This window comes from Lolium rigidum, chromosome 2 (assembly GCF_022539505.1).
Source record: "Lolium rigidum isolate FL_2022 chromosome 2, APGP_CSIRO_Lrig_0.1, whole genome shotgun sequence".
NCBI lineage: Eukaryota > Viridiplantae > Streptophyta > Magnoliopsida > Poales > Poaceae > Lolium > Lolium rigidum.
In genome coordinates, this window is record NC_061509.1 from 211,306,672 (window position 1) to 211,334,386 (window position 27,715).

A 27,715-nucleotide genomic window follows, 5' to 3' on the forward strand; every position below is an offset into this window, starting at 1 on the left:
GCATTGCATTGCATGCCCTCCCAAGGCCCAGACAATCCAAACTATACGTGATTTGGCCCACTCCGCCCATGAGTTTAAATCCGTGTTCCCTCTGCCTCCCTGGTAAATTCAATATACGTACGTACGAGATCGATACCGGTACGTGCGTACGAACGAGTATGATACACATGCATCTACATGTGGTACACAGAGGAAGAACAGTGTGGTACTGTAGTTTGTAGAAAGAGGCGGAGGCAGAAAGGCGAAATAAAAGGAATGTGCAGACCTTCCTTCCTCCCGTAACTATGAGGTCATGTGCAGTAAAGAACGGAATATGTGTTTAAGATCTGACCTGCGAAAATGTAATGTCGCTGCTTCGGACTTGTCTCTCTTGCTGCTGACTTACTGCTGCATGAGAGGTTAATGCGCCATATATCCAGGTACTGATCAACTGTGCTCCCGGCCAGCCGGCCTTTGATGATCTAGCAGAATATCAGTTCACATACAGACATTGTAGACATATGATGCAGGGAAATTAAGGTGGCCTGCCTTTCCATGTATCCAAATGTTTGTAGGAGAGGCCAGGTGTAATTCTTCTTTTGTGTAATAATAAAGCGCCCATTATCGAAAAAAAATGCTTGTAGGGGACTACATATGAAGTATGAACAAATTCCCCGTAAAAAAAAGTATGAACATCAGTTCACACATATATAGACATAACAGTGTATGATGCATGGAAATTCAAGTTGCTGCCTTTCCATGTATCCAAATCCTGGAAGATGCATGGTAGGAGACTATGAAGTAGTATGAACAAATTCACATACATATGTTATCACATGTAGGTGAAGTGATTTTACTAGTAGTAAATCATCTCGGAGAGCAGGGGCGAAAGCTTGTTTCGAGGAGGAAGTACGGAGAACAATTGTAATGTGATGCAAAATTAAGTTGAGAGGGGAATGCTGAAGAACATGAGACGGATTTGGCAGAAAAACACGAAAATTTTCAATATCTTTATGACGTACGTCTCAAACTAACATAAAAAATTCAAGTGCCAAAAAGTGGGGCAAATGTCAAATCCTAACTGCCGCTATCATCAAAAGGTTATAACTGAACCACATGACAAGTGAGATGACGAGAACAAACAGAAGAGATTGAGCTTTCCTTTTGTATTCCTCTGTTTAGGTCACAGATCGAGATCCAAGGCCGAATGCGCCTCCCTCTTGGATGACGAGGAAGACGACGGAGACGAGGCTTGATCTGCACCGTGCGAAGGACATTCCAGCAGCCTCAGCGTGGGATCCCTCGGCCGCCATGCCGATGCGGGCATCTGCGATGCGCTGCCGTAGTTGCTCGACTCGCCGCCGCCGTCATCTCCGCTATACCCCGGGTTGTCGAGGTTCACGCCGAAGAGCCTCACGCGCTTCTTCGTGGCCGTCGTCGTGGGGCTGTCGATGATTGGCAGTGGCACCGAGTCGAGCACCACCGGGGAACCGGTGGTTACGATGCCGATGCCTTGCTGTTGCTGCGCTGTGTAGTGCAGCGACGGCGGAGGTGGCGCACGTGGCAGGAGCGGGGCGTGCTGCGGCATCCTGGAGGGGGAGCCGAAGAGGAGGAGCTGCCTCCCCATGCCAGCGGGGCTCATGCCGCGGAAATCGTAGCCCTGGCGCAGGCGGTGCTCGAAGAGCGTGGCAGGCGGCGATGGCGGTATGAAGAACCCTCTGCCGCCGCCGGCAGCGGCGCCAAAGCCCCACGGGCTGTAGTGCGAGGTGAGCGGCATCATGGGGAGCGGGAGACGGCCTGGGAAGCGGAGAGGGTCCCGGGTGTCGGCGCGGCGCTTCCAGTCGATGAAGAGGCGGTGGCGCGCGCTGGCGGCGGCGCCGCGGGAGAAGGAGACGGTGTCGCCGGCGTCGAGGCGCTTCTCCTTGACGAAGCGGCTCCAGCCCTTGGTCATGACGTAGCTCTGGCTGCTGTTCCAGTAGGAGTAGCGGAAGCGCCAGGGCTTGCCGGCGCTGTCCTCGAAGTTGAGCAGTAGGCCCTTCTCGTTGGCCGCCGAGTCCAGCGGGAAGTACTTCTCCGCGTACTGCTTCGGGATCACCAGCCGGTTGAGCTTCCCCACGTCGCTCGGCGTCACGACCTTGTCGAACATGTGCTCCTTCTCCACCGGTTCCGCGGCCACGTCGCCTCCGCCGCCGCTCCCCGAGGCTCCGGCGCCGTCTCCGGATCGAGAGGGAGGGCTGCTTCCTGACGCGGCAGACGCAGAGGCCGATGCGGACGCAGAAGATGCTGCGGCGTCGGCCGTGGGCGTGGCCGTCATGAACGGGATCTCACGCAATGATACCTCCTCTTCTTGCTCTTCCTCCTGCTCCTCCTCCCCTTTAGAAAACCTACTGCTTGTGGCGTTGAACTCCATCGATGCAGCAAGTGCTTGCTCCCGAGCGAGGATTACAGGGACATATATCCTCTGGATCGGAGGAATGGTAGATCTTCGGAAGAAGAAAAAGCAACCGAAAGAGAAGCAGCTTCTTTGCTCTTCCAATCGGAGTGGAGAGGAGAGAGCAGCAATCCTGGATCCTTCTACTTGTTCCCCCTCTTTGCCTTGTGCAGAGAGCAGCAGCTTGGCCTGGTGCTCGAGAATAGACACTGCCGCGGAAGCTCTAGCCTGTAGGTAGCTAGGTTGGGGATCTACCTATGTATGCGTGTATGTATTGTTTTTTCCCTCCTATATATGGATTTCTACATCGATCGATCTGGAGCCTTTGTTTCGCAGCGAGGGGAATGAATTAGGCCATCATGCATTGACGCGCTGTGCACGCCTAGCTCGCTTTGGGGATGTGGCAGCAGGGAGGACGGGGATGGCCGGCAATATGGATCGATGGAGACGGTGAGGTTGGTGGGTGTGGCTAATATTTGTGGCTGGCCTGGCCGCTGCAGCTCGATCCTCCCGCGAGGGAAGAGGAGACTGAGCTGCCCTAGCTCTGCTACAAGATTCCTTTGAAATCCACCAGCTAGTGGAAGCGGTAGCTAGCTCAGTGAAGTGAGGCGAGTCATCCTGGTTTCTCTCGCCTCACCACTTTCCCCTCTGCCGTGTACTCTCTAGCTTATGCTCCTTTTCTTCCCAGGAGTTTTATTTCGTCTAGTTTGGCATTTTTTTCCTTGCCCTTTATTTTCTTTTCTCCTTGTTTGCAAGGTTTACAGACGGAGCTATAGAAAGAGCTGGAAAAAGTTGAGGGCGTACTGTAGAACGTAGTGTGTAGCTTTATAAAGGAGAAGACACTGGTGGGGGCCCATGCATCGCTCTCGGTTGGGCTCATGTGAGCTCGTCCTTGTCACCATACGGGTATACGTATACATCAAATATCACTAACACGCCTGCCTACGGCGCGCGTCCCTGCAGCTACGGCCGTAGCTTGGTGTAGGCAAGTTCATAGGTTGGTCCTCCCGGTACGTTCCCGTCGATCCATCGAGGGGATTTTCTCATAATAATTGCATGATGTGTGAAATCAGGATCTCCCCTGCCTAGCTCAATGGTATTTAAAGACCATAAAGGATGCTAGCTTATCATTGGCCAACACGTTGCGATCGATATATGGATACCTTTCGGAAAGAATCAAAATGAAATTTTGTGATGGAGAAACAAGCAGCTACGAGATTCTTGTTGGTTTTTTGACGACACGAAAAACAATTACGAGGAGCTAAAATAGAATTTTTGGATTATGAAAGCTTTAAACATTGTCCATTAACAACTCTAGGTTTACCTTACATCTCCATGAAGTCGAATGACTCTTGAGTGGACATTGCTTTTATCAGAAACTTTTACTCTCAAAGGTTTGAATCATCCTTCTCTGGGGAAGTTTGGACGGATCTTAATTAAACGCGTACGGAGCAGTTATGTCTTTGAAGGAACCCCGTCTTCTCAAAATGAATATGCTCTTTCCGTAGAATTTTGTGCAACTTAAATCATCTGAATCATTAATCATATCCTATCTGCAAAGGACCTTGTCAGCATGATAAGGGCATAAAATGCCATCAGGTTGTTAGTTGGATGCTTTAATCTCATAAGATCAATTGCAACAAAAAAAAAACAAGGCAGGAGAAAATATGAACAACATTTTCAAGTCCAATGAAGCCTTATCTATTCTTGTACTAGTTCAAATTCCATTGAAAAACAAACAGACGTTTTTGAATCCATGAGCATATGCTCCTGTTTTTGAATTGAGTATTAAACACATTTCATAATGTCAAAAAAATTAGACAAAAAACGACGCACGTATGCCTCTACGTTATATGTGCTTGCAAATTTGTTTCACGTAAAATCAATATTTTGAGTGTCGTGTGTAAAAAGACAAAATTCGGTGCTAAAAAGGGTCTTCACGAGATATTTCTTTATCTTTTTCACATAAGACACGAAAAATACCAGTTTTGTGCAAAACTTGGCGTGCACACATAGAATGTCAAAGATGTACACGCGAAACTTTTATCCGGATATCTTTTGACATTTTGAAATGGTTTTTCTGGTGGCAGAAGCGTATGCATCCAAGATCAAATTTTCCGTTTAAAGATTGGCTTTTCACCCGGAGCAACATGCAACAAGATCCTCTTTTACAAAGGCTTGATTGGTTCTTCACATCATAGAGATAGACCCTGTCTTTTGCAATACAATATCTTATCCAATGGCTATGACAAGTTTAGATCATATCCCATATGTTGTTTCCATTCAGACAAATATTCCTAAATCTGAAAATCTTCAGATTTGAGAACTTTTGGATGGAATATGATGCTTCTTTTTCCACTAATAGAATCTGTTTGTAATGAAACTATGGTTTTCCAAGATGAGCCAAAAGGAATCCATGTTAAATTAATGTCATTGAGAGGTGCTTTGAAGACATGGGCGAAATGACATATGGAATTGAGAAGCACAGTTGAGGATGCTAATAATCTTAACTAGATCGTGTTTTTTTTTGGAAAATACTAGAAACCTTTCCACAAGAGAGTGTAAATTCATAATAAAATTAAGAGAACCCCAAAGCTTTGTGGTCAATAAACAAATGTTGTTTTGGCAAAAAAGAGGCCAGACTAAATGGGTCAAACTAGATGATTAAAATAATACTCCCTCTAGCTCTAAATTAAATGGTTCAAACCTGGAGAATTGTTTGCCAGCCCAAAAAACAGAGGAGAACTAGGACTCATTGATTCAAAATTGCAGAATGATTGCTTGCCAACAAAACATCTAGGTAAGTTTAATAACCATGAAGATATCCCATGTTTTCATCTTATTTGGGAGAAATATTATGCCACATTCTTTCCACCAACTAAGATTTCATATTGCTCATTTTGGTTGAGATATTATCTGAAGTTGCTCCATAATTTTAGGCAGCTAGTTGTTTCTTCTCTTCGGAGTGGTTCATCCATCATGCTCTAGCAACATACTTGGCAAGATAGAAATTAGAAAACAATGATTTCTTAGATGCACACACATGCCAACAATGACCAACTTTCCAGCAAGGTGGCCTTTGAACATGATTCACAGTTGGATTTGTTTCAATTGTCTCTATTTGAGATAGCTTGTCAGGAATACCTAGACATGGAAGTTCCACTTCGAGAAAAGTGCATGATGATGGAAATGATGTTTGGCTTACAAGTGGAGACATAAAGTCTCAGTAGACAAAGCCTATTATCACTTTAAGAACACATGTATGCCAAATCTTCTTTAACATGATTATGGAAATCATGGTGCCAAAAGAAACACACGGTTTTATGTTGGTTGCTACTTACAGACTGGTTAAACACAAGGGATATCTAGCACCAACTTGCTTATTAGCAGACTACACTCGTCTTGTGTGCAATTATTTTGCTATGGGAACTATGAAACACCTATTTTCCATTGAAAATTTGCAAAAATATGTTGAAATTACATATGCCCACCTACTCACATGATGTGTTTTTCAAAGAGGTTTCCACGTTAATTAAGGTTGTTTATTGTACCTTCATTCTTCCGACCAAACTAAAGAGTTATGAATGTTTAATGTGTGTATTCATGTGTCCTGTCTACGGGGAATGTGAAAAGGTTCGACCTCTATTGTTTTTTAGGTCGTCTCTATAGATTTTCCCAGCAGAGTATGTGTTTAATTTGACTATCTATTGCATTTCACAACAAATCAACGAATCTAATCCATTAATTGAAGCCGTTATCTCTCAAAGAACACGAGAGATGTGATTTTCAAACTTTCAAAATTAGTTTGGCTCTGTATGGATTTGGGAAAATGTTAGATACACAAATATACACCTTGTTTATGTGTTTCCAATGGTATATCAATTGCTCCGTTTGAATATACCATTTGGTATTTTTGGGAAAATCATTTGGTGTGTGTTAACGCAAACGGGCGGATAGTAATGAACTATCATCTCGAACCGTAAGGAATTAGAGAATACAATGTAAATGAAAAGGTTGCACCTTATTCATAGCTTTCAAACGCCATATCATTTGCATCTTTCCGACAAACGGTTGAAGCAAATTGCCCAAATTACTGTCCGCTCATTTTTTTATACGTCCGGATTTCAGTATTTTGAAAATTACTTCAAAACTATGAGGAATATGAAAAAACTCAAAACATGAAAAAGTTGCGAAATTGCATTATCTATCCAACGGTATATTATTTGCAAAATTTGGATAAGGTATTCGAAAATCGAAGTAAAAGTTCGTTTTCTGGACATATAGAAAGTTTTTGAATTTCAAAAATTAAATTAAACTGTATAAAATCTGCGAAAACTTTGGACATGAAAAAGTTGCGGTTTTTTTTTATCTATCCAACGGTATTCACTTGCACAATTCTAGCAAACGGTTGAGAAACACGAAGTATAATCAATAGATCTGAAAAAAAGGAAAGTTCGAGGAAGTTCTGGCAGATAGTTCCACTCTGCTATCTGAGAAGTTCAATCCCGTGTCCAGGAAAGTTTAAGTCGGTGCTCAGAATATTATTCTCCAACCGGTTGTAAATTAGTGCTGGTATATATGAATTAAGCACAACACAATTGATCGATGGTGATAAAATAAAATTATGAATGTTGTCTACGTACTTCAAGTTGATCTAAAATTCCCCCCCTCTCGTGGGTCGTCTCGCGAATGAACTTGCAAACGTAGAATCCACATAAACTATTTCCGTCTACTTGCATCAAGCACTTTACGAGAACATAGTTCAATCAAAATAATAATCAAGAATGGTAATGGTATTGAAACTAGAATCAAAGAGATGTGCGGGCCTAGCTAGTAGTACTTACAGGTATAGGTCTAAGTTCATGCTCTTTTTTCCACACACCCGGAGCCTTCTTGGTGAACCGTTTTCAAGCCCTCTAGAGCATATCAGCCATGTCCCCCCCACACCGCAAGGTGTTTACTTTTCGAGTCCATGACTTCTACTATTCCGGCATCAGGTTCAATGACTAGCATTATAAAGTAAAACTTGCGCACATGCATAACTCATCAATTACACTTAACATGGAGTAAGCAAAATAGATTTAATGTGTTCAAGACAGTAACACTCACGAGAAGTTGTAAGGAAATAGTATTTCCGTTTTGTGTGAGTTTTTCCTTAACATCGATACCAAGTTATCCTTCATGTCCTTGGAATGGCGTACGACACTATACTCATGCACGGTATATGGGTCAACGAACCCAATGTCATAGACTTGTCCAATTCGGCATTCCTGGATCTTCATTCTGCATAATATTGTGAGTATAGTTATATGCATGCAATGGATGAGCCCTGGTAGAGACTTAATTACATAAATAATACTTACAAACAATAGGCACTCATCATAGATTTGTCGAGGGCGTCTTGTTTTAATAACCAAAATAATTCAAAAAATTCGATGTTTATCACGTCATCTCCACCCGTAGTTCTCATCTTTGATTTCCAGCATGATCCAGTTCTGACTTTCCTGATATGCATCCAAGTACCACTTATGCAGTTTTCGCAGTTGTGTTGATAGATACTGAAACTTCTCAGGTCTCACAAGAGGTTGCCCGTACTGGTACTTGTATGCTAATTGGACATCACCCGTGGGCATTTCGACGCGGCTTAAGTACTCAGGAATACTCTACCGGCTGCATCTGCCTCATCTTTGTATAGTGCTACCAGCTCCGGATCAAGGTAGTCTATGACATTGGGATACACTTGGAGCGGGGGGCACGAGTTTTTCTGGTCTCCAAGTTGGGGAACTGGTTTCCCTTTTGCCTTACTTCTTCTCGACCGCTCCTTTGCTATTGATGAAAGACTTGGCTCAGGTTGATAAAGGTTCTTCAATGTTTTCATCAGTTTTTCCTTAGGTATAGGCGGCTCGGCCTTTTTCTTGCCAAAATTCTTTTTCATGTACTGTGTCTTTGCGATTTTGCATTTTCCTCTTATGTATAGTCGTAAGGTCTCTTGGGAGGAACCTTAGGTACTCTTGGGAGGGGATCTTGTCGGTGTTTGGGTGATCGGTTACAACTCATTGCCGGAGCGCTCCGCTTTTGGCTCTGAGACTTAGTGGGCTGCGGCGGCGAAGAAGGCTGGCGCGGGGGCGGAGAAGGCTGGCGCGCTGGAGACAGGAGAGGTGACGGAGACGACTGACGCACTAGAGACGACTGCATCGGTGGAGAATGCTGGCGTGGTGGAGAGTACGGGATAGGCGACGGAGACCTTGCTGGAGCCGTCCAGTTTGGAATCACAATGAATTCCTTTCGCCATAAAATTCTAGTGTTCTTGGCTTCTCTCAGCTCTTCTAAATCCCCGCCACCAGCAGGGTAGTTGATACGTTGCAAACGTATCTATAATTTTTAATGCTCCATGCTTGTTTTACACCAAGTTATATATGTTTTGCTCATACTTCATTGCACTTTTATACATTTTCTGGCACTAACCTATTAACAAGATGCCACAGTGCGAGTTTCTTGTTTTCTGCTGTTTTGTATTTCAGAAAAGTTGTACAGGAAATATTCTCGGAATTGGACGAAACGAAAGCCGAAGTGAATATTATTCCGTAACAAAGACACAGTCCAAAGGGGGGTCGAAGAGGAGCCACAGGGCGGCCACGCCATGCCTTGGCGCGGCCAGGCCTAGGCCCACGCCGAGGGGTGGTGTGGTCCCCCTGGCCTCCACCGACCTCTCCCTTCCGCCTATTTATTCACGATCTCGGGAAAAACCTAAACACATGAGCCTCCATCCACGAAAAGTTCCATCGCAGCCGCCATTGCAGACCCTAGCTCGGGAGGGTTCTGAAGCTCTTCCCGGCACCCTGCCGGAGGGGGAAATCATCGTCGGATGCATCTACATCGCCATGCCCGCCTCCGAAGTGATGCGTGAGTAGTTCATCCCTGGACTATGGGTCCATAGCAGTAGCTAGATGGTTGTCTTCTCCAATGTGTGCCTCATGTTTAGATCTTGTGAGCTGCCCTACATGATCAAGATCATCCTTATGTAATGCTACATGTTGTGTTTGCTTGGATCTGATGAATATTGAATACTATGTTGAGATCAATTATATATTCTTGTCATATGTTATTTGTGATCTTGCATGCTCTCCGTTGCTAGTAGATACTCTAGCCAAGTAGATGCTTGTGACTCCAAGAGGGGGTATTTATGCTCGATAGTAGGTTCATGCTTCTAGTTTTTTGGAAGAGTTACAATAACTTCTAAGATTATAGATGTGTTTTTGCTACTAGGGAGAAAACAACGATGTTTTATCCGAGGGTAATTCTATTGTTTACTTTACATACATTTTTTAATGCGATAATCTGTTGCATGCAACTTAATACTGGAAGGGGTTCGGATAATAACCGTAAGATGGATTATTAGTCATAGACGCAGTTGGATTACGGTCTATGTATTATGTTGTAATTCCCAAACGAATCTCATAGTAATCATCTTGTCATCTATGGTATTTATTCTGTCAATTGCCCAGCTGTAATTTATTAACCCAGCATGTTATTTATCTTTATGGAGAGACACCTATAGTGAACTGTGGACCCTGGTCCTTTCCTTTATACTGATAAATTCATCCACGTCAATCCTGCTCTGTTTACTTACTGCAAGAATTGTTCTCTTTAATTACTGCAAACATCTCTTTCCACTCGATACGTCTAATCCTTTGTGTTCAGCAAAACCGGTGAGATTGACAACCTCACTGTAGGTTGGGGCAAAGTACTTTGGTTGTGTTGTGTGCAGATTCCACGTTGTTGCTGATGTCGGTAGTGCGCCATACCAATAGTCAGCTAGCAACACCTTCAGAAGTCACGCCTTTCTCCTACTGGTCGATTAAACCTTAGTTTCTTACTGAGGGAAAACTTGTTATTGTGCTCATCACACCTTCCTCTTGGGGTTACCCAACGTGATTGCCAACTTCCACGACAACACCATCAAGATTTTCGGGCGCCGTTGCCGTGGAACGAATCAAGACACTCCAACATGCCCCGTCACACGACACAAGATTTTCTGGTGCCGTTGCCGGGGAGAAAGAGGATTTCTGCAAGGGGGGTCTCTCACTTCCAATCTATTTACTTTGTTATTGTATTTTTTGTTTATTCCATGCTCACCTCCCATGTTGATGTTTCTTATTTTTATTTTCACTAGTTAGGCTTAATGGAAAACAACAACAAAAATAGAGAGCTTTATAGTATTTATCTTGAGTTAGGACATGAAGTGTTTGAAGAGAAAATTAAAAAAACCTATGGAACTTTATTTGCATGCTAATAGAAATGTGATTAGTACGAATTCTTTGAACACCATTATTGCTAATGCTATGGAAAAGTCTAAGCTTGGGGAACCTAGTTTTTATGAAAATTATGGTTTTAGTTCCCCAGCTTTAGAGGAGAAAATTTGCTATGACGAATATGATATTTTTAGTCCACCTACAATTGAGGAGAAAATTAATTATTATTACAAGATGTCTCCTATATGTGATGATTATGGTGATGAGAATAATAATGATAGATATTTTGTTGAATTTGCTCCCACTATAATTTACAAGAATGACTATGCTTATGTGGAGAGTAATAATTATTTTATTCATGTGGCTCATGATAAGAATGTTTTATGTGATATTTATATTGTTGAGTTAGTTCATGATGCTACTAAAAATTATTATGACAGAGGAAAATGTGGTTGTTGGAATTTTCATATTACTAAAACACCTCTCTTTATATTAAAAGTTCTCAAGTTTCTCTTGTTTTACCTACCCATGCTTGTTCCTGTGCGCTTCTTTGATTTATTTTCTTACAAGATTCCTATGCATAGGAAATGGGTTAGACTTTAAATATGTTTCATATTTTCTCCTTGATGCTCTCTTTTGCTTCAATTCATATTTCTTATGTGAGCATCTTCTCAAGTTACTGAGTCTAGCTGAAAGGCGTTAAAGAAAAGCACTCTTGGGGGATAACCCATGTTTAATTTCTATAAAAAAAATTATTTTGCTGAGTCTTGGAAGTTATTACCTCTGCAATAACCTCTCCTTATCATTTTTATTTCGTTTTTGTGCCAAGAATATCCTCTAATAGGAAGAAAGTAAGATTTGGGGAAGTTACTATCCTGAAACAGATTCTATGATGTCACCATAAAAATTTGTATTCACAGCCAGATCGGAATTTTGAGCTGCAAATTTTTGTGGATGGGCCGGAGAAGATGAGGCGGACGGCGGCGGCGTAGTGCGGGGCCGGCAGCGGCGTGTTCGGGCCAGGCGCCGCGAAGAAGATCTAAGGCGCGCGGCGGCATACAGGGTCGGGCCGACGAGCGGAGAAGAGGCGGCGCAGACGGTGGCTAGAAATTTTGGTAGCCTGACGGCGTGCCTTTCGTTCCTTGCGCGAGTCTGCAAAGAAGAAGGGAGGCACGCACGTATTTAAGGCGTAAGAACTTTGCATTGTTCGTGACTGGAACTGGTGCTAAACACCCTATAGCATCGGTTTCAGCCACCAACCGGTGCTAAAGGTCTAACCTTTAGCGCCGGTTCCAGCCACGAACCGGTGCTAAAGGGTAAATTTTCAAATAAATATTTAAATTTCAATCTTTCCCGCCTTTTGAAATCAATAAAATTATAGCTAGTAAACTATAACAAACTAATAAATATAAATTCTAAATTATAACTAATAAAATACTATAAATTATAACTATAACAAATAATAAAAACTATACCTAAAAACCACTACAATTATAACTATAACTAATAAATAACTACAAATTATAAGTAATAATAAAATACTATAAATTATAACTATAACTAATAAATAATTATAAATTATAACTTTAAAATACTATAAATTATAACTATCACAAATAATAAAAACTATACCTAAAAACCAATAAAATTATAACTATAACTAGTAAATAACTACAAATTATAAGTAATAATAAAATACTATAAATTATAACTATAACTAATAAATAATTCTAAATTCTGAATTATAACTAATAAAATACTATAAATCATAACTATAAGAAATAATGAAAACTATACACAAAACCCAATATAAAATTATAACTATAACTAATAAATAATTCTAAATTCTAAATCATAAGTAATAAAATACTATAAATTATAACTATAACAAATAATAAAAACTATACCTAAAACCCAATATAAAATTATAACTATAACTAATAAATAACTACAAATTATAAGTAATAATAAAATACTATAACTAATAAATAATTCTAAATTCTAAATTATAACTAATAAAATACTATAAACTATAAGTATAACAAATAATAAAACTGTACCTAAAGGTGGGCAACCTTTAGTCCCCGTTGCACCCACCAACCATTTTGCCATTAGTCCCGGCTGGTGGGTGCAACCTGGACTGAAGGTGGGCAACCTTTAGTCCCGGTTGCACCCACCAACCGGGACTAAAGTTGTCGGCAGGATAAGAACGCATGGGTGGACACACTGCTCGGCGAGATAAGGAATGTAGCGCACAACGTCCTGCCGGAGGAACAAGACGAAGGATGAAGAAGCGTCGGGCCTATAAAAGGACCGTCAATAATCGCTGATACGTCTCAAACGTATCTATAATTTCTTATGTTCCATGCTACTTTTATGATGATACTCACATGTTTTATACACATTATATGTCATATTTATGCATTTTCCAGCACTAACCTATTGACGAGATGCCAAAGAGCCAGTTGTTGTTTTCTCGCGTTTTTGGTTTCAGAAATCCTAGTAAGGAAATATTCTCGGAATTGGACGAAATCAACGCCCAGGGGCCTATTTTTCCACGAAGCTTCCAGAAGACCGGAGGAGAGACGAAGTGGGGCCACGGGGCGCCGCCACAATAGGGCGGCACGGCCTACAGGGGGCCCTAGCGTGTGGGGCCCCCGTGACTCTCCCGACTCCGCCCTTCCGCCTACTTAAAGCCTTCGTCGCGAAACCCCCAGTACCGAGAGCAACGATACGGAATACCTTCCAGAGACGCCGCCGCCGCCAATCCCATCTCGGGGGATTCAGGAGATCGCCTCCGGCACCCTGTCGGAGAGGGGAATCATCTCCCGGAGGTCTCTTCATCGCCATGATCGCCTCCGGATCGATGTGTGAGTAGTCCACCCCTGGACTATGGGTCCATAGCAGTAGCTAGATGGTTGTCTTCTCCTCATTGTGCTATCATGTTAGATCTTGTGAGCTGCCTATCATGATCAAGATCATCTATTTTTAATGCTACTTGTTGTGTTTGTTGGGATCCGATGAATATTGAATACTATGTCAAGTTGATTATCAATCTATCATATATGTTATTTATGTTCTTGCATGCTCTCCGTTGCTAGTAGAGGCTCTGGCCAAGTTGATACTTGTGACTCCAAGAGGGAGTATTTATGCTCGATAGTGGGTTCATGCCTCCATTAAATCCGGCACGGTGACGTAAAGTTCTAAGGTTGTGGATGTGCTGTTGCCACTAGGGATAAAACATCGATGCTTTGTCTAAGGATATTTGGGTTGATTACATTACGCACCATACTTAATGCAATTTTCTCGTTGTTTGCAACTTAATACCGGAGGGGTTCGGATGATAACCTGAAGGTGGACTTTTTAGGCATAGATGCATGTTGGATAGCGGTCTATGTACTTTGTCGTAATGCCCCGATTAAATCTCATAGTACTCATCATGATATATGTATGTGCATTGTTATGCCTTCTTTATTTGTCAATTGCCCAACTCGTAATTTGTTCACCCAACATCTGTTTATCTTATGGGAGAGACACCACTAGTGAACTGTGGACCCCGGTCCTATTCTTTACATCCGAAATACAATCTATCGCAATTGTTCTTAACTGTTCTTCGCAAACAATCATCATCTTCCACACAATACGTTTAATCCTTTGTTTACAGCAAGCCGGTGAGATTGACAACCTCACTGTTACGTTGGGGCAAAGTACTTTGATTGTGTTGTGCAGGTTCCACGTTGGCGCCGGAATCCCTGGTGTTGCGCCGCACTACACTCCGCCGCCATCAACCTTCAACATGCTTCTTGGCTCCTACTGGTTCGATAAACCTTGGTTTCTTACTGAGGGAAACTTGCTGCTGTGCGCATCACACCGTCCTCTTGGGGTTCCCAACGGACGTGTCAACTACACGCATCAATCGCAAGCAGCTCAACGAGAAGGTAGGGAACTTTTTCCCCATTGTTGGTGAACGGGTTGGGGCTTCTCGAAGAAGTCATTGGTGCACATGCCCTAGGACATCTTCGGAAGCTCCGTCTCGGAATTTTTTTCCCGCGAGGCCCTGGAAGCCTCCATCTCCTCTAACTAGTATTGGTGAACGGGTTGGGAAATCTCCTGTGGCGGAGCTTCTCGAAGATGTCGTTGGTGCGCATGCCCTAGGACATCTTTGGAAGCTCTGCCTCGGAAAAATTTCCCCGCAAGGCCCTGGAAGCCTCCATCTCCTCTAACAATATTGGTGAACGGGTTGGGAAATCTCTCGTGGCGGAGCTTCTCGAAGATGTCGTTGGTGCACACGCCCTAGGACATCTTCGGAAGGTTTGCCTCAGAAAATTTTCCCGCAAGGCCCTAGAAGCCTCCATCTCCTCTAACAGTATTGGTGAAAGTGTTGGAAAATCTACCGTGGCGAAGCTTCTCGAAGATGTCGTTGGTGCACATGCCCTAGGACATCTTCGGAAGCTCCGCCTCAGAAAAATTTCCCCGCAAGGCCCTGGAAGCCTCCATCTCCGGGCAAAGGATCTTCATGCCCACCGTTTTGAATATAGTTTGAAGCGAGCATAACAAATTCAGAAACGATCCAAACAATGTGAAACCTTCGTGTGGTGTCATATTATCTGTCATAGTTGCAAGGAAAAATATTAAACTTGGAGAATTGCAGACATCACAAAAATCCTTCACAATATGAGCTAATATGAGCTATCACGTTCGAGGTTTCATGGCATTAAGGTTAAACGACCAATGTTATTGATAGAATCGCGGCATAGTTTGTGATAATGTGCGCATATTATGCACACATGTGTATCTTGGGATGTTTTTTAATTCTCTCTTCAAACACATCATGTCCTAATTCAAGATAAAGTTCATAAAGATCTCTCATATTTTTGTTGTTTTCCATTAAGCCTAACTGGTGAAATCACACAACTTAGTATTTTCAGGAGTGGCCATTTTAGCAGTAGTAAATAAAGCAAACTAGATAAAGTAAATGCAAGTAACTAATTTTTTTGTGTTTTTTTGATATAGAGTGCAACACAGTAAATAAAGTAAAGCTAGCAACTAATTTTTTTGTGTTTTGATATAAGTGCAGCAAACAAAGTAGTAAATAAAATAAAGCAAGAAAAAAACAAAGTAAAGAGATTGAGAAGTGGAGACTCCCCTTGCAGCGTGTCTTGATCTCCCCGGCAACGGCGCCATAAAATATGCTTGATGGCGTGTATTTCACACGTTCGTTGGGAACCCCAAGAGGAAGGTATGATGCGCACAGCAGCAAGTTTTCCCTCGTAAAGAAACCAAGGTTTATCGAACCAGGAGGAGCCAAGAAGCACGTTGAAGGTTGATGGCGGCGGGATGTAGTGCGGCGCAACACCGCAGATTCCGGCGCCAACGTGGAACCCGCACAACACAACCAAAGTACTTTGCCCCAACGAAACAGATGAGGTTGTCAATCTCACCGGCTTGCCGTAACAAAGGATTAACCGTATTGTGTGGAAGATGATTGTTTGCAAGAAAACAAGTAAAGAACAAGTATTGCAGCAGATTTGTATTTCAGTATAAAAGAATGGACCGGGGTCCACAGCTCACTAGAGGTGTCTCTCCCATAAGATAAAAGCATGTTGGGTGAACAAATTACGGTCGGGCAATTGACAAATAGAGAGGGCATAACAATGCACATACATGTCATGATAAGTACGAGTGAGATTTAATTGGGCATTACGACAAAGTACATAGACCGCCATCCAACCGCATCTATGCCTAAAAAGTCCACCTTCAAGGTTATCATCCGAACCCCTTCCAGTATTAAGTTGCTAAACAACGGACAATTGCATTAAGTATGGTGCGTAATGTAATCAATAACTACATCCTCGGATATAGCATCAATGTTTTATCCCTAGTGGCAACAAGCACAACACAACCTTAGAACTTTTCATCACTCGTCCCAGGTGTCAATGCAGGCATGAACCCACTATCGAGCATAAATACTCCCTCTTGGAGTTACTAGCATCAACTTGGCCGAGCCTCTACTAATAACGGAGAGCATGCAAGATCATAAACAACACATATGCAATAACTTGATAATTAACATAACATGGTATTCTCTATCCATCGGATCCCGACAAACACAACATAGAGTATTACGGATAGATGATCTTGATCATGTTAGGCAGCTCACAAGATCCAACAATGAAGCACAATGAGGAGAAGACAACCATCTAGCTACTGCTATGGACCCATAGTCCAGGGGTGAACTACTCACTCATCACTCCGGAGGCGACCATGGCGGTGTAGAGTCCTCCGGGAGATGAATCCCCTCTCCGGCAGGGTGCCGGAGGAGATCTCCGTAATCCCCCGAGATGGGATTGGCGGCGGCGGCGTCTCCGGAAGGTTTTCCGTATCGTGGTTTTTCGCATCGTGGGTTTCGCGACGGAGGCTTTAAGTAGGCGGAAGGGCGGAGTCGGAGGGCTGACGAGGGGCCCACACCATAGGGCGGCGCGGGCCCCTCCTTGGCCGCGCCGCCTTGTGGTGTCGCCACCTCGTGGCCCCACTTCGTATGCTCTTCGGTCTTCTGGAAGGTTCGTGGCAAAATAGGCCCCGGGACTTGATTTCGTCCAATTCCGAGAATATTTCGTTACTAGGATTTCTGAAACCAAAAACAGCAGAAAACAACAACTGGCTCTTCGGCATCTTGTTAATAGGTTAGTTCCAGAAAATGCACGAATATGACATAAAGTGTGCATAAAACATGTAGGTATCATCAATAATGTGGCATGGAACATAAGAAATTGTCGATACGTCGGAGACGTATCAAGCATCCCCAAGCTTAGTTCTGCTCGTCCCGAGCGAGTAAAACGATAACAAAGATAATTTCTGAAGTGACATGCCATCATAACCTTGATCATACTATTTGTAAACATGTGTAGTGGATGCAGCGATCAAAACAATGGTAATGACATGAGTAAACAAGTGAATCATAAAGCAAAGACTTTTCATGAATAGTACTTCAAGACAAGCATCAATAAGTCTTGCATAAGAGTTAACTCATAAAGCAATAAATCAAAGTAAAGGTATTGAAGCAACACAAAGGAAGATTAAGTTTCAGCGGTTGCTTTCAACTTGTAACATGTATATCTCATAGATAATTGTCAACATAGAGTAATATAACAAGTACAATATGCAAGTATGTAGGAATCAATGCACAGTTCACACAAGTGTTTGCTTCTTGAGGTGGAGAGAGATAGGTGAACTGACTCAACATAAAAGTAAAAAGAATGGTCCTTCAAAGAGGAAAGCATCGATTGCTATATTTGTGCTAGAGCTTTTATTTTGAAAACATGAAACAATTTTGTCAACGGTAGTAATAAAGCATATGAGTTATGAAAATTATATCTTACAAGTTGCAAGTCTCATGCATAGTATACTAATAGTGCCCGCACCTTGTCCTAATTAGCTTGGACTACCGGATCTTTGCAATGCACATGTTTTAACCAAGTGTCACAATGGGGTACCTCCATGCCGCTTGTACAAAGGTCTAAGGAGAAAGCTCGCATTTTGGATTTCTCGCTTTTGATTATTCTCAACTTAGACATCCATACCGGGACAACATGGACAACAGATAATGAACTCCTCTTAAATGCATAAGCATGTGGCAACAATTATTATTCTCATATGAGATTGAGGATATGTGTCCAAAACTGAAACTTCCACCATGAATCATGGCTTTAGTTAGCGGCCCAATGTTCTTCTCTAACAATATGCATGCTCCAACCATTAAGGTGGTAGATCTCTCTTACTTGAGACAAGACGGACATGCATAGCAACTCACATGATATTCAACAAAGAATAGTTGATGGCGTCCCCAGAAGCATGGTTATCGCACAACAAGCAACTTAATAAGAGATAAAGTGCATAAGTACATATTCAATACCACAATAGTTTTTAAGCTATTTGTCCCATGAGCTATAAATTGTCAAGGTGAATGATGGAATTTTAAAGGTAGCACTCAAGCAATTTACTTTGGAATGGCGGATAAATACCATGTAGTAGGTAGGTATGGTGGACACAAATGGCATAGTGGTTGGCTCAAGTATTTTGGATGCATGAGAAGTATTCCCTCTCGATACCAGGTTTAGGCTAGCAAGGTTATTTGAAACAAACACAAGGATGAACGGTACAGCAAAACTCACATAAAAGACATATTGTAAACATTATAAGACTCTACACCGTCTTCCTTGTTGTTCAAAACTCAATACTAGATGTTATCTAGGCTCTAGAGAAACCAAATATGCAAACCAAATTAGCAAGCTCTAAGTGTTTCTTCATTAATGGGTGCAAAGTATATGATGCAAGAGCTTAAACATGAGCACAACAATTGCCAAGTATCACATTATCCAAGACATTTTAGAATTACTACATGTAGCATTTTCCAATTCCAACCATATAACAATTTAACGAAGAAGAAACTTCGCCATGAATACTATGAGTAGAGCCTAAGGACATACTTGTCCATATGCTACAGCGGAGCGTGTCTCTCTCCCATAAAGTGAATGCTAGGATCCATTTTATTCAAACAAAACAAAAACAAAAACAAACCAACGCTCCAAGCAAAGTGCATAAGATGTGACGGAATAAAAATATAGTTTCAGGGGAGGAACTCGATAATGTTGTCGATGAAGAAGGGGATGCCTTGGGCATCCCCAAGCTTAGACGCTTGAGTCTTCTTATAATATGCAGGGGTGAACCACCGGGGCATCCCCAAGCTTAGAGCTTTCACTCTCCTTGATCATATTGCATCATACTCCTCTCTTGATCCTTGAAAACTTCCTCCACACCAAACTCGAAACAACTCATTAGAGGGTTAGTGCACAATAAAAATTCACATGTTCAGAGGTGAAACAATCATTCTTAACACTTCTGGACATTGCATAAAGCTACTTGGACATTAATGGATCAAAGAAATTCATCCAACATAGCGAAAGAGGCAATGCGAAATAAAAAGGCAGAATCTGTCAAAACAGAACAGTCCGTAAAGATGGATTTTATTAGGCCACCAGACTTTCTCAAATGAAAATGCTCAAATTGAATGAAAGTTGCGCAAATATCTGAGGATCATGCACGTAAATTGTATTAATTTTCTGAGCTACCTACAGGGAGGTAGACCCAGATTCGTGACAGCAAAGAAATCTGGAACTGCGCAGTAATCCAAATCTAGTACTTACTTTACTATCAAAGACTTTATTTGGCACAACAAAACATAAAACTAAGATAAGGAGAGGTTGCTACAGTAGTAAACAACTTCCAAGACTCAAATATAAAACAAAAATGCTGTAGTAAAAACATGGGTTGTCTCCCATAAGCGCTTTTCTTTATAGCCATTAAGATGGGCTCAACAGTTTTAATGATGCACTCGCAAGGAATAGTAGTTGAAGCAAAAGAGAGCACCAAAAAGCAAATTCAAAACAAATTTAAACCTAACATGCTTCCGATGAAAAGGAATCTTGTAGATAAACAAGTCATGTAGGCATAATGCAACAAGCATAGAAAAGTAACACAAGCGCAATTTCAAGATTTTAAGCATATAGAGAGGTGTTTTAGTAACATGAAAACTTCTACGGCCATATTTTCCTCTCTCATAATAACTTTCAGTGGCATCATGAGCAAACTCAACAATATAACTATCACATAAAGCATTCTTATCATGAGTCTCATGCATAGAATAATTACTACTCCCAACATAAGCATAGTCATTCTTATTAGTTGTAGTGGGAGCAAATTCAACAAAGTAGCTATCATTATTATTCTCATCATCAAATATAGGAGGCAAAGTATCATCAAAGAAAATTTTCTCCTCAATGCTTGGGTGACTAAAAATATCACACTCATCAAAACCAGCTTCCCCAAGCTTAGAATTTTCCATGGCATTAGCAACAATGGTGTTCAAAGCATTCATAGTAATAACATTCCCATTAGCATGCATATAAAGTTCCATGGGTTTTTTAATTCTCTCTTCAAACACATCATGTCCTAATTCAAGATAAAGTTCATAAAGATCTCTCATATTTTTGTTGTTTTCCATTAAGCCTAACTGGTGAAATCACACAACTTAGTATTTTCAGGAGTGGCCATTTTAGCAGTAGTAAATAAAGCAAACTAGATAAAGTAAATGCAAGTAACTAATTTTTTTTGTGTTTTGATATAAGTGCAGCAAACAAAGTAGTAAATAAAATAAAGCAAGACAAAAACAAAGTAAAGAGATTGAGAAGTGGAGACTCCCCTTGCAGCGTGTCTTGATCTCCCCGGCAACGGCGCCTGGAAAATATGCTTGATGGCGTGTATTTCACACGTTCGTTGGGAACCCCAAGAGGAAGGTATGATGCGCACAGCAGCAAGTTTTCCCTCGAAAGAAACCAAGGTTTATCGAACCAGGAGGAGCCAAGAAGCACGTTGAAGGTTGATGGCGGCGGGATGTAGTGCGGCGCAACACCGGAGATTCCGGCGCCAACGTGGAACCTGCACAACACAACCAAAGTACTTTGCCCCAACGAAACAGGTGAGGTTGTCAATCTCACCGGCTTGCTGTAACAAAGGATTAACCGTATTGTGTGGAAGATGATTGTTTGCAAGAAAACAAGTAAAGAACAAGTATTGCAGCAGATTTGTATTTCGAGTATAAAAGAATGGACCGGGGTCCACAGTTCACTAGAGGTGTCTCTCCCATAAGATAAAAGCATGTTGGGTGAACAAATTACGGTCGGGCAATTGACAAATAGAGAGGGCATAACAATGCACATACATGTCATGATAAGTACGGTGAGATTTAATTGGGCATTACGACAAAGTACATAGACCGCCATCCAACTGCATCTATGCCTAAAAAGTCCACCTTCGAGGTTATCATCCGAACCCCTTCCGAGTATTAAGTTGCTAAACAACGGACAATTGCATTAAGTATGGTGCGTAATGTAATCAATAACTACATCCTCGGATATAGCATCAATGTTTTATCCCTAGTGGCAACAAGCACAACACAACCTTAGAACTTTCTCGTCACTCGTCCCAGGTGTCAATGCGAGCATGAACCCACTATCGAGCATAAATACTCCCTCTTGGAGTTACTAGCATCAACTTGGCCGAGCCTCTACTAATAACGGAGAGCATGCAAGATCATAAACAACACATATGCAATAACTTGATAATTAACATAACATGGTATTCTCTATCCATCGGATCCCGACAAACACAACATAGAGTATTACGGATAGATGATCTTGATCATGTTAGGCAGCTCACAAGATCCAACAATGAAGCACAATGAGGAGAAGACAACCATCTAGCTACTGCTATGGACCCATAGTCCGGGGGTGAACTACTCACTCATCACTCCGGAGGCGACCATGGCGGTGTAGAGTCCTCCGGGAGATGAATCCCCTCTCCGGCAGGGTGCCGGAGGAGATCTCCAGAATCCCCCGAGATGGGATTGGCGGCGGTGGCGTCTCTGGAAGGTTTTACGTATCGTGGTTTTTCGCATCAGGGGTTTCGCGACGGAGGCTTTAAGTAGGCGGAAGGGCAGAGTCGGAGGGCTGACGAGGGGCCCACACCATAGGGCGGCGTGGGCCCCTCCTTGGCCGCACCGCCTTGTGGTGTCGCCACCTCGTGGCCCCACTTCGTATGCTCTTCGGTCTTCTGGAAGGTTCGTGGCAAAATAGGCCCCTGGGACTTGATTTCGTCCAATTCTGAGAATATTTCGTTACTAGGATTTCTGAAACCAAAAACAGCAGAAAACAACGAATCGGCTCTTCGGCATCTTGTTAATAGGTTAGTTCCAGAAAATGCACGAATATGACATAAAGTGTGCATAAAACATGTAGGTATCATCAATAATATGGCATGGAACATAAGAAATTATCGATACGTCGGAGACGTATCATGAAGCAGCCACCAAATTAAAGTTTCACATTGGTACCAACACATTTTTCAAAAATACTAGACCACCTATGGTGGATACTTTCTCAACCGGTGTATCTGGAACCTTTCCGTCCACCCCTCATGAAAAAGACAAATTTCAGCCAAATCGGTAGGAGGCCGGCCAGATTTGAACTATAGGCACATGATATAATGCTCAAAAAAATTTGTAAAAATCTTTCTTGGGTTCACAACATGCTATTTCATCAGAGATCTAGTGCAAGTTTTGGGAAACTTCGCCCCAAGCAAAGGATCTCCATGCCCGCCGTTTTGAATATAGTTTGAAACGAGCATAACAAATTCAAAATTGATCCAAACAATGCAAAACTTTCGCGTGGTGTCATATTATGTGACATAGTTGCAGGGAAAAATATTAAACTCAGAGAATTGCAGACACCACAAAAATCCTTCACAATATGAGCTATCACGTTCGAGGTTTCATGGCATTTAGGTCAAACGACCAATGTTATTGACAGAATCGCGGCATAGTTTGTGATAATATGCGCATATTATGCACACATGTGCATCTTGGGATGTCTTATGATGTTGCAGGAGAAAGTTTTCCTTTTCATCGCACGAAAAAGCTATTTTCCATTTTCGAGGTGCCGAAAACGGGGTGTTATGTGAAGCAACCACCAAATTAAAGTTTCACATTGGTACCAACACATTTTTCAAAAATACTAGACCACCTAAGATGGATAATTTTCCAACCGGTGTATCTGGAACCTTTCCTTCCACCACTCATGAAAAAGACAAATTCCTGCCGAATCGGCAGGAGGCCGACCAGATTTGAACTACAGGTATAGGATATAATGCTCAAGATTTTTTTGTAAAAATCTTTCTTGGGTTCACAACATGCTATTTCATCAGAGATCCAGTGCAAGTTTAGCGAAACTCCACCCCGAGCAAAGGATCTTCATGCCCGCAGTTTTGAATATAGTTTGAAACGAGCATAACAAATTGAAAAACAATCCTAACAATGTGAAACCTTCGCGTGGTGTCATATTATGTGTCATAGTTGCAAGGAAAAAATATTAAACTTGGATAATTGCAGAGATCACAAAAAATCCTTCAGAATATGACCTATCACGTTTGAGGTTTAATGGCATTTAGGTCAAACGACCAATGTTATTGATAGAATCGCGTCATAGTTTGTGATAATGTGCCCATATTGTGCACACATGTGCATCTTGAGATGTCTTACGATGTTGTAGGAGGAAGTTTTCCTTTTCATCGCACGAAAAAGCCATTTTCCATTTTCGAGATGCCAAAAACGGGGTGTTTTGTGAAGCAACCACCAAATTAAAGTTTCACATTGGTACCAACACCTTTTTCAAAAATACTAGACCACCTATGGTGGATAATTTCCCAGCCGGTGTATCTAGAATCTTTATGTCCACCCCTCATGAAAAAGACAAATTTCTGCCGAATCGGCAGGAGGCCGGCCAGATTTGAACTACATGTACAAGATATAATGCTCAAGATTTTTTGTAAAAATCTTTCTTGGGTTCACAACATGCTATTTCATCCGAGATCCAGTGCAAGTTTAGGGAAACTCCGCCCCAAGCAAAGGATCTTCATGCCCGCCATTTTGAATATAGTTTGAAACGAGCATAACAAATTCAAAAACGATCCAAACAATGCAAAACCTTCGCGTGGTGTCATATTATGTGTCATAGTTGCAAGAAAAATATTAAAGTTAGAGAATTGTAAACATCACAAAAAATCCTTCACAATATGAGCTCAAGGTACATGATAATAATACATTATAATCGCTTCGACTGTAACCATGGAGCATCTTCAGCATTTAACGCGATGGTTGGGTCAATTTTCACTGTGAAGGGTGGAATTTCACCAAACTTATTATAATCTTCTGACATGTCTATCTTTTCCACGACTTCCACGATGTTTCTTTTCCCTGAAAGAACTATGTGACGATTTGGCTCATCGGATGAGCTCGTTTGGTTATGTTTTCTTTTCTTCGGCCTGGAGGACATGTCCTTCACATAGAAAACCTGAGCCACATCATTGGCTAGGACGATTGGTTCGTCTCTGTAACCAAGATTGTTGAGATCCACTGTTGTCATTCCATACAACTGGCTACCTTTACCCCTACTCCATCCAGCTTAACCCATATGCACCGAAACAAAGGGATCTTAAAAGAAGGTCGATAGTCAAGTTCCCATATCTCCTCTATGTAACCATAATATGTGTCCTTTTCCCCATTGTTGTTTGTTGCATCAATGCGGACACAACTGTTTTGGTTGGTGCTCTTTTTATATTGGGCGATCATGTAGAAGGTATTTCCATTTATCTCGTACCCTTGGAAAGTCCGTATAGTCGAAGATGGTGACCCGGACAACAAGTACAACTGATCTCCAACATCGTTGTTATTCACGAGATGTGTTCGCAGCCAACCGCCAAAATTCTGCATATGTTTATGTGTAATCCAGTCTTCTGACAGCCCGGGGTGTTGGGAGCGTACAATATTCTTGTGTTCAGTTATATACGGGGCCACCAAGGTGGAACCTTGTAGAACTGTGTAGTGTGCTTGAGTGAAAGAAATCTCGTCCATATATATCATTGATTTCTTTCCGAGCATGCCTTTTTGATACGTCTCAAACGTATCTATAATTTCTTATGTTCCATGCTACTTTTATGATGATACTCACATGTTTTATACACATTATATGTTATTATTATGCATTTTCCGGCACTAACCTATTGACGAGATGCCGAAGAGCCGATTGCTCGTTTTCTGTTGTTTTTGGTTTCAGAAATCCTACAAAGGAAATATTCTCGGAATTGGACGAAAGCAACGCCCAGGGTCTTATTTTTCCACGAAGCTTCCAGAAGACCGAAAGGATTACGAAGTGGGGCGACGAGGCGACGACACACTAGGGCGGCGCGGCCCAGGCCCTGGCCGCGCGGCCCTGTTGTGTGGGTCCCTCGTGACGCCCCCTGACCTACCCTTCCGCCTACTTAAAGCCTTCGTCGCGAAAACCCCAGTACCGAGAGCCACGATACGGAAAACCTTCCAGTGACGCCGCCGCCGCCAATCCCATCTCGGGGGATTCATGAGATCGCCTCCGCACCCCGCCGGAGAGGGGAATCATCTCCCGGAGGTCTCTTCATCACCATGATCGCCTCCGGATCGATGCGTGAGTAGTTCACCCCTGGACTATGGGTCCATAGCGTAGCTAGATGGTTGTCTTCTCCTCATTGTGCTATCATGTTAGATCTTGTGAGCTGCCTATCATGATCAAGATCATCTATTTGTAATCCTACATGTTGTGTTTGTTGGGGTCCGATGAATATTGAATACTATGTCAAGTTGATTATCAATCTATCATATATGTTGTTTATGTTCTTGCATGCTCTCCGTTGCTAGTAGAGGCTCTGGCCAAGTTGATACTTGTGACTCCAAGAGGGAGTATTTATGCTCGATAGTGGGTTCATGCCTCCATTGAATCTGAGATAGTGACAGAAAGTTCTAAGGTTGTGGATGTGTTGTTGCCACTAGGGATAAAACATCGATGTTTTGTCTAAGGATATTTGTGTTGATTACATTACGCACCATACTTAATGCAATTGTCCGTTGTTTGCAACTTAATACTGGAGGGGGTTCGGATATTAACCTGAAGGTGGACTTTTTAGGCATAGATGCATGCTGGATAGCGGTCTATGTACTTTGTCGTAATGCCCTGATTAAATCTCATAGTACTCATCATGATATATGTATGTGCATAGTTATGCCTTCTTTATTTGTCAATTGACCAACTGTAATTTGTTCACCCAACATGCTATTTATCTTATGGGAGAGACACCACTAGTGAACTGTGGACCCCGGTCCATTCTTTACATCTGAAATACAATCTACTGCAATACTTGTTCTTTACTGTTCTTCGCAAACAATCATCATCTTCCACACAATACGTTTAATCCTTTGTTTACAAGCAAGCCGGTGAGATTGACAACCTCACTGTTACGTTGGGGCAAAGTACTTTGATTGTGTTGTGCAGGTTCCACGTTAGCGCCGGAATCCCTGGTGTTGCGCCGCACTACACTCCGTCACCAACAACCTTCACGTGTTCCTTGACTCCTACTGGTTCGATAACCTTGGTTTCATACTGAGGGAAAACTCGCTGCTGTACGCATTACACCTTCCTCTTGGGGCCAACAGCAAGGATTTTTCTGGCGCCGTTGCTGGGGAGATCAAGAGACGCTACAAGGGGAGTCTCCCACATCCAATCTCTTTACTTTGTTTTTTCCTTGCTTTACTTTACTTTATTTACTGCTTTGTTTGCTCTTTATATTAAAAACACAAAAAAATTAGTTGCTAGTTTTACTTTATTTACTGTCTTGTTCTCCATATTAAAAACACAAAAAAATTAGTTACTTGCATTTACTTTATTTAGGTTGCTTTATTTACTATTACTAAAAATGAGTAATCCGTAAGTTGAAGTTCGTTCCTTTAAGCAACAAGGGGGAGAAAGTTTTAAAGATGCTTGGTATAGAATTAGTGATGCTCATCATAGGTGCATTAAGAAACACTCCACTATTATACTACTTAGGAACTTTTATGTTGGTATCTCTAGTTGGAATAGGTATGTTCTTGATACTCTTGCGGGAGGTAATTTCCTAGGCACTCCTGCTTTAGAAGCTAGTTGCATCATTGAGAGTCTAGTTGGAATAGCACCTGTTAATGAAGCTAAAATTCAAATCTCTCTTGAGGATGTCATGAAAAAGTTGGAGGTCATAGAGAAAAATCTTCCAAGTGTTGAGACTAAATTGGGAATATTACTTAATAACACTGATAAACTTGATAAAACTCTAAGTGGAATCAATGAGAGAATTGATGTTTTAAAAACTTGTGCTACTCATGATAATCGAACCCATAGGATTAGTGAACTTGAAGAAGCTATGGGAACCTTGGGTTCAACTTTTTCTTCTCTTAAGTTTAAGGAGAAAGCCTATGTGGGTAAGGAGCAAAAGTTCATGTATGCCTCTAAAGTGCCTAAGCCAAAAAATTATTATAGGCCTAAAATTGACAAAGCCCTTAGCACCACTACGGATGGGGGAGCATCTAAGATACCTATTGATGTTG

The 27,715-nt window shown here is 42.0% G+C and overlaps 1 protein-coding gene across 1 annotated transcript; it reads right to left on the reverse strand.

The window, feature by feature from the left end:
• Nucleotides 1–1,008: 1,008 nt before the first annotated feature.
• On the reverse strand, nt 1,009–2,776 carry LOC124688062 (B3 domain-containing protein Os02g0683500-like). Its single transcript, XM_047221777.1, has one exon. The coding sequence runs from the start codon at nt 2,387–2,389 to the stop codon at nt 1,163–1,165; it is 1,227 nt and encodes a 408-aa protein (XP_047077733.1). The 5' UTR covers nt 2,390–2,776; the 3' UTR covers nt 1,009–1,162.
• Between the last annotated feature and the right edge of the window lie 24,939 nt (nt 2,777–27,715).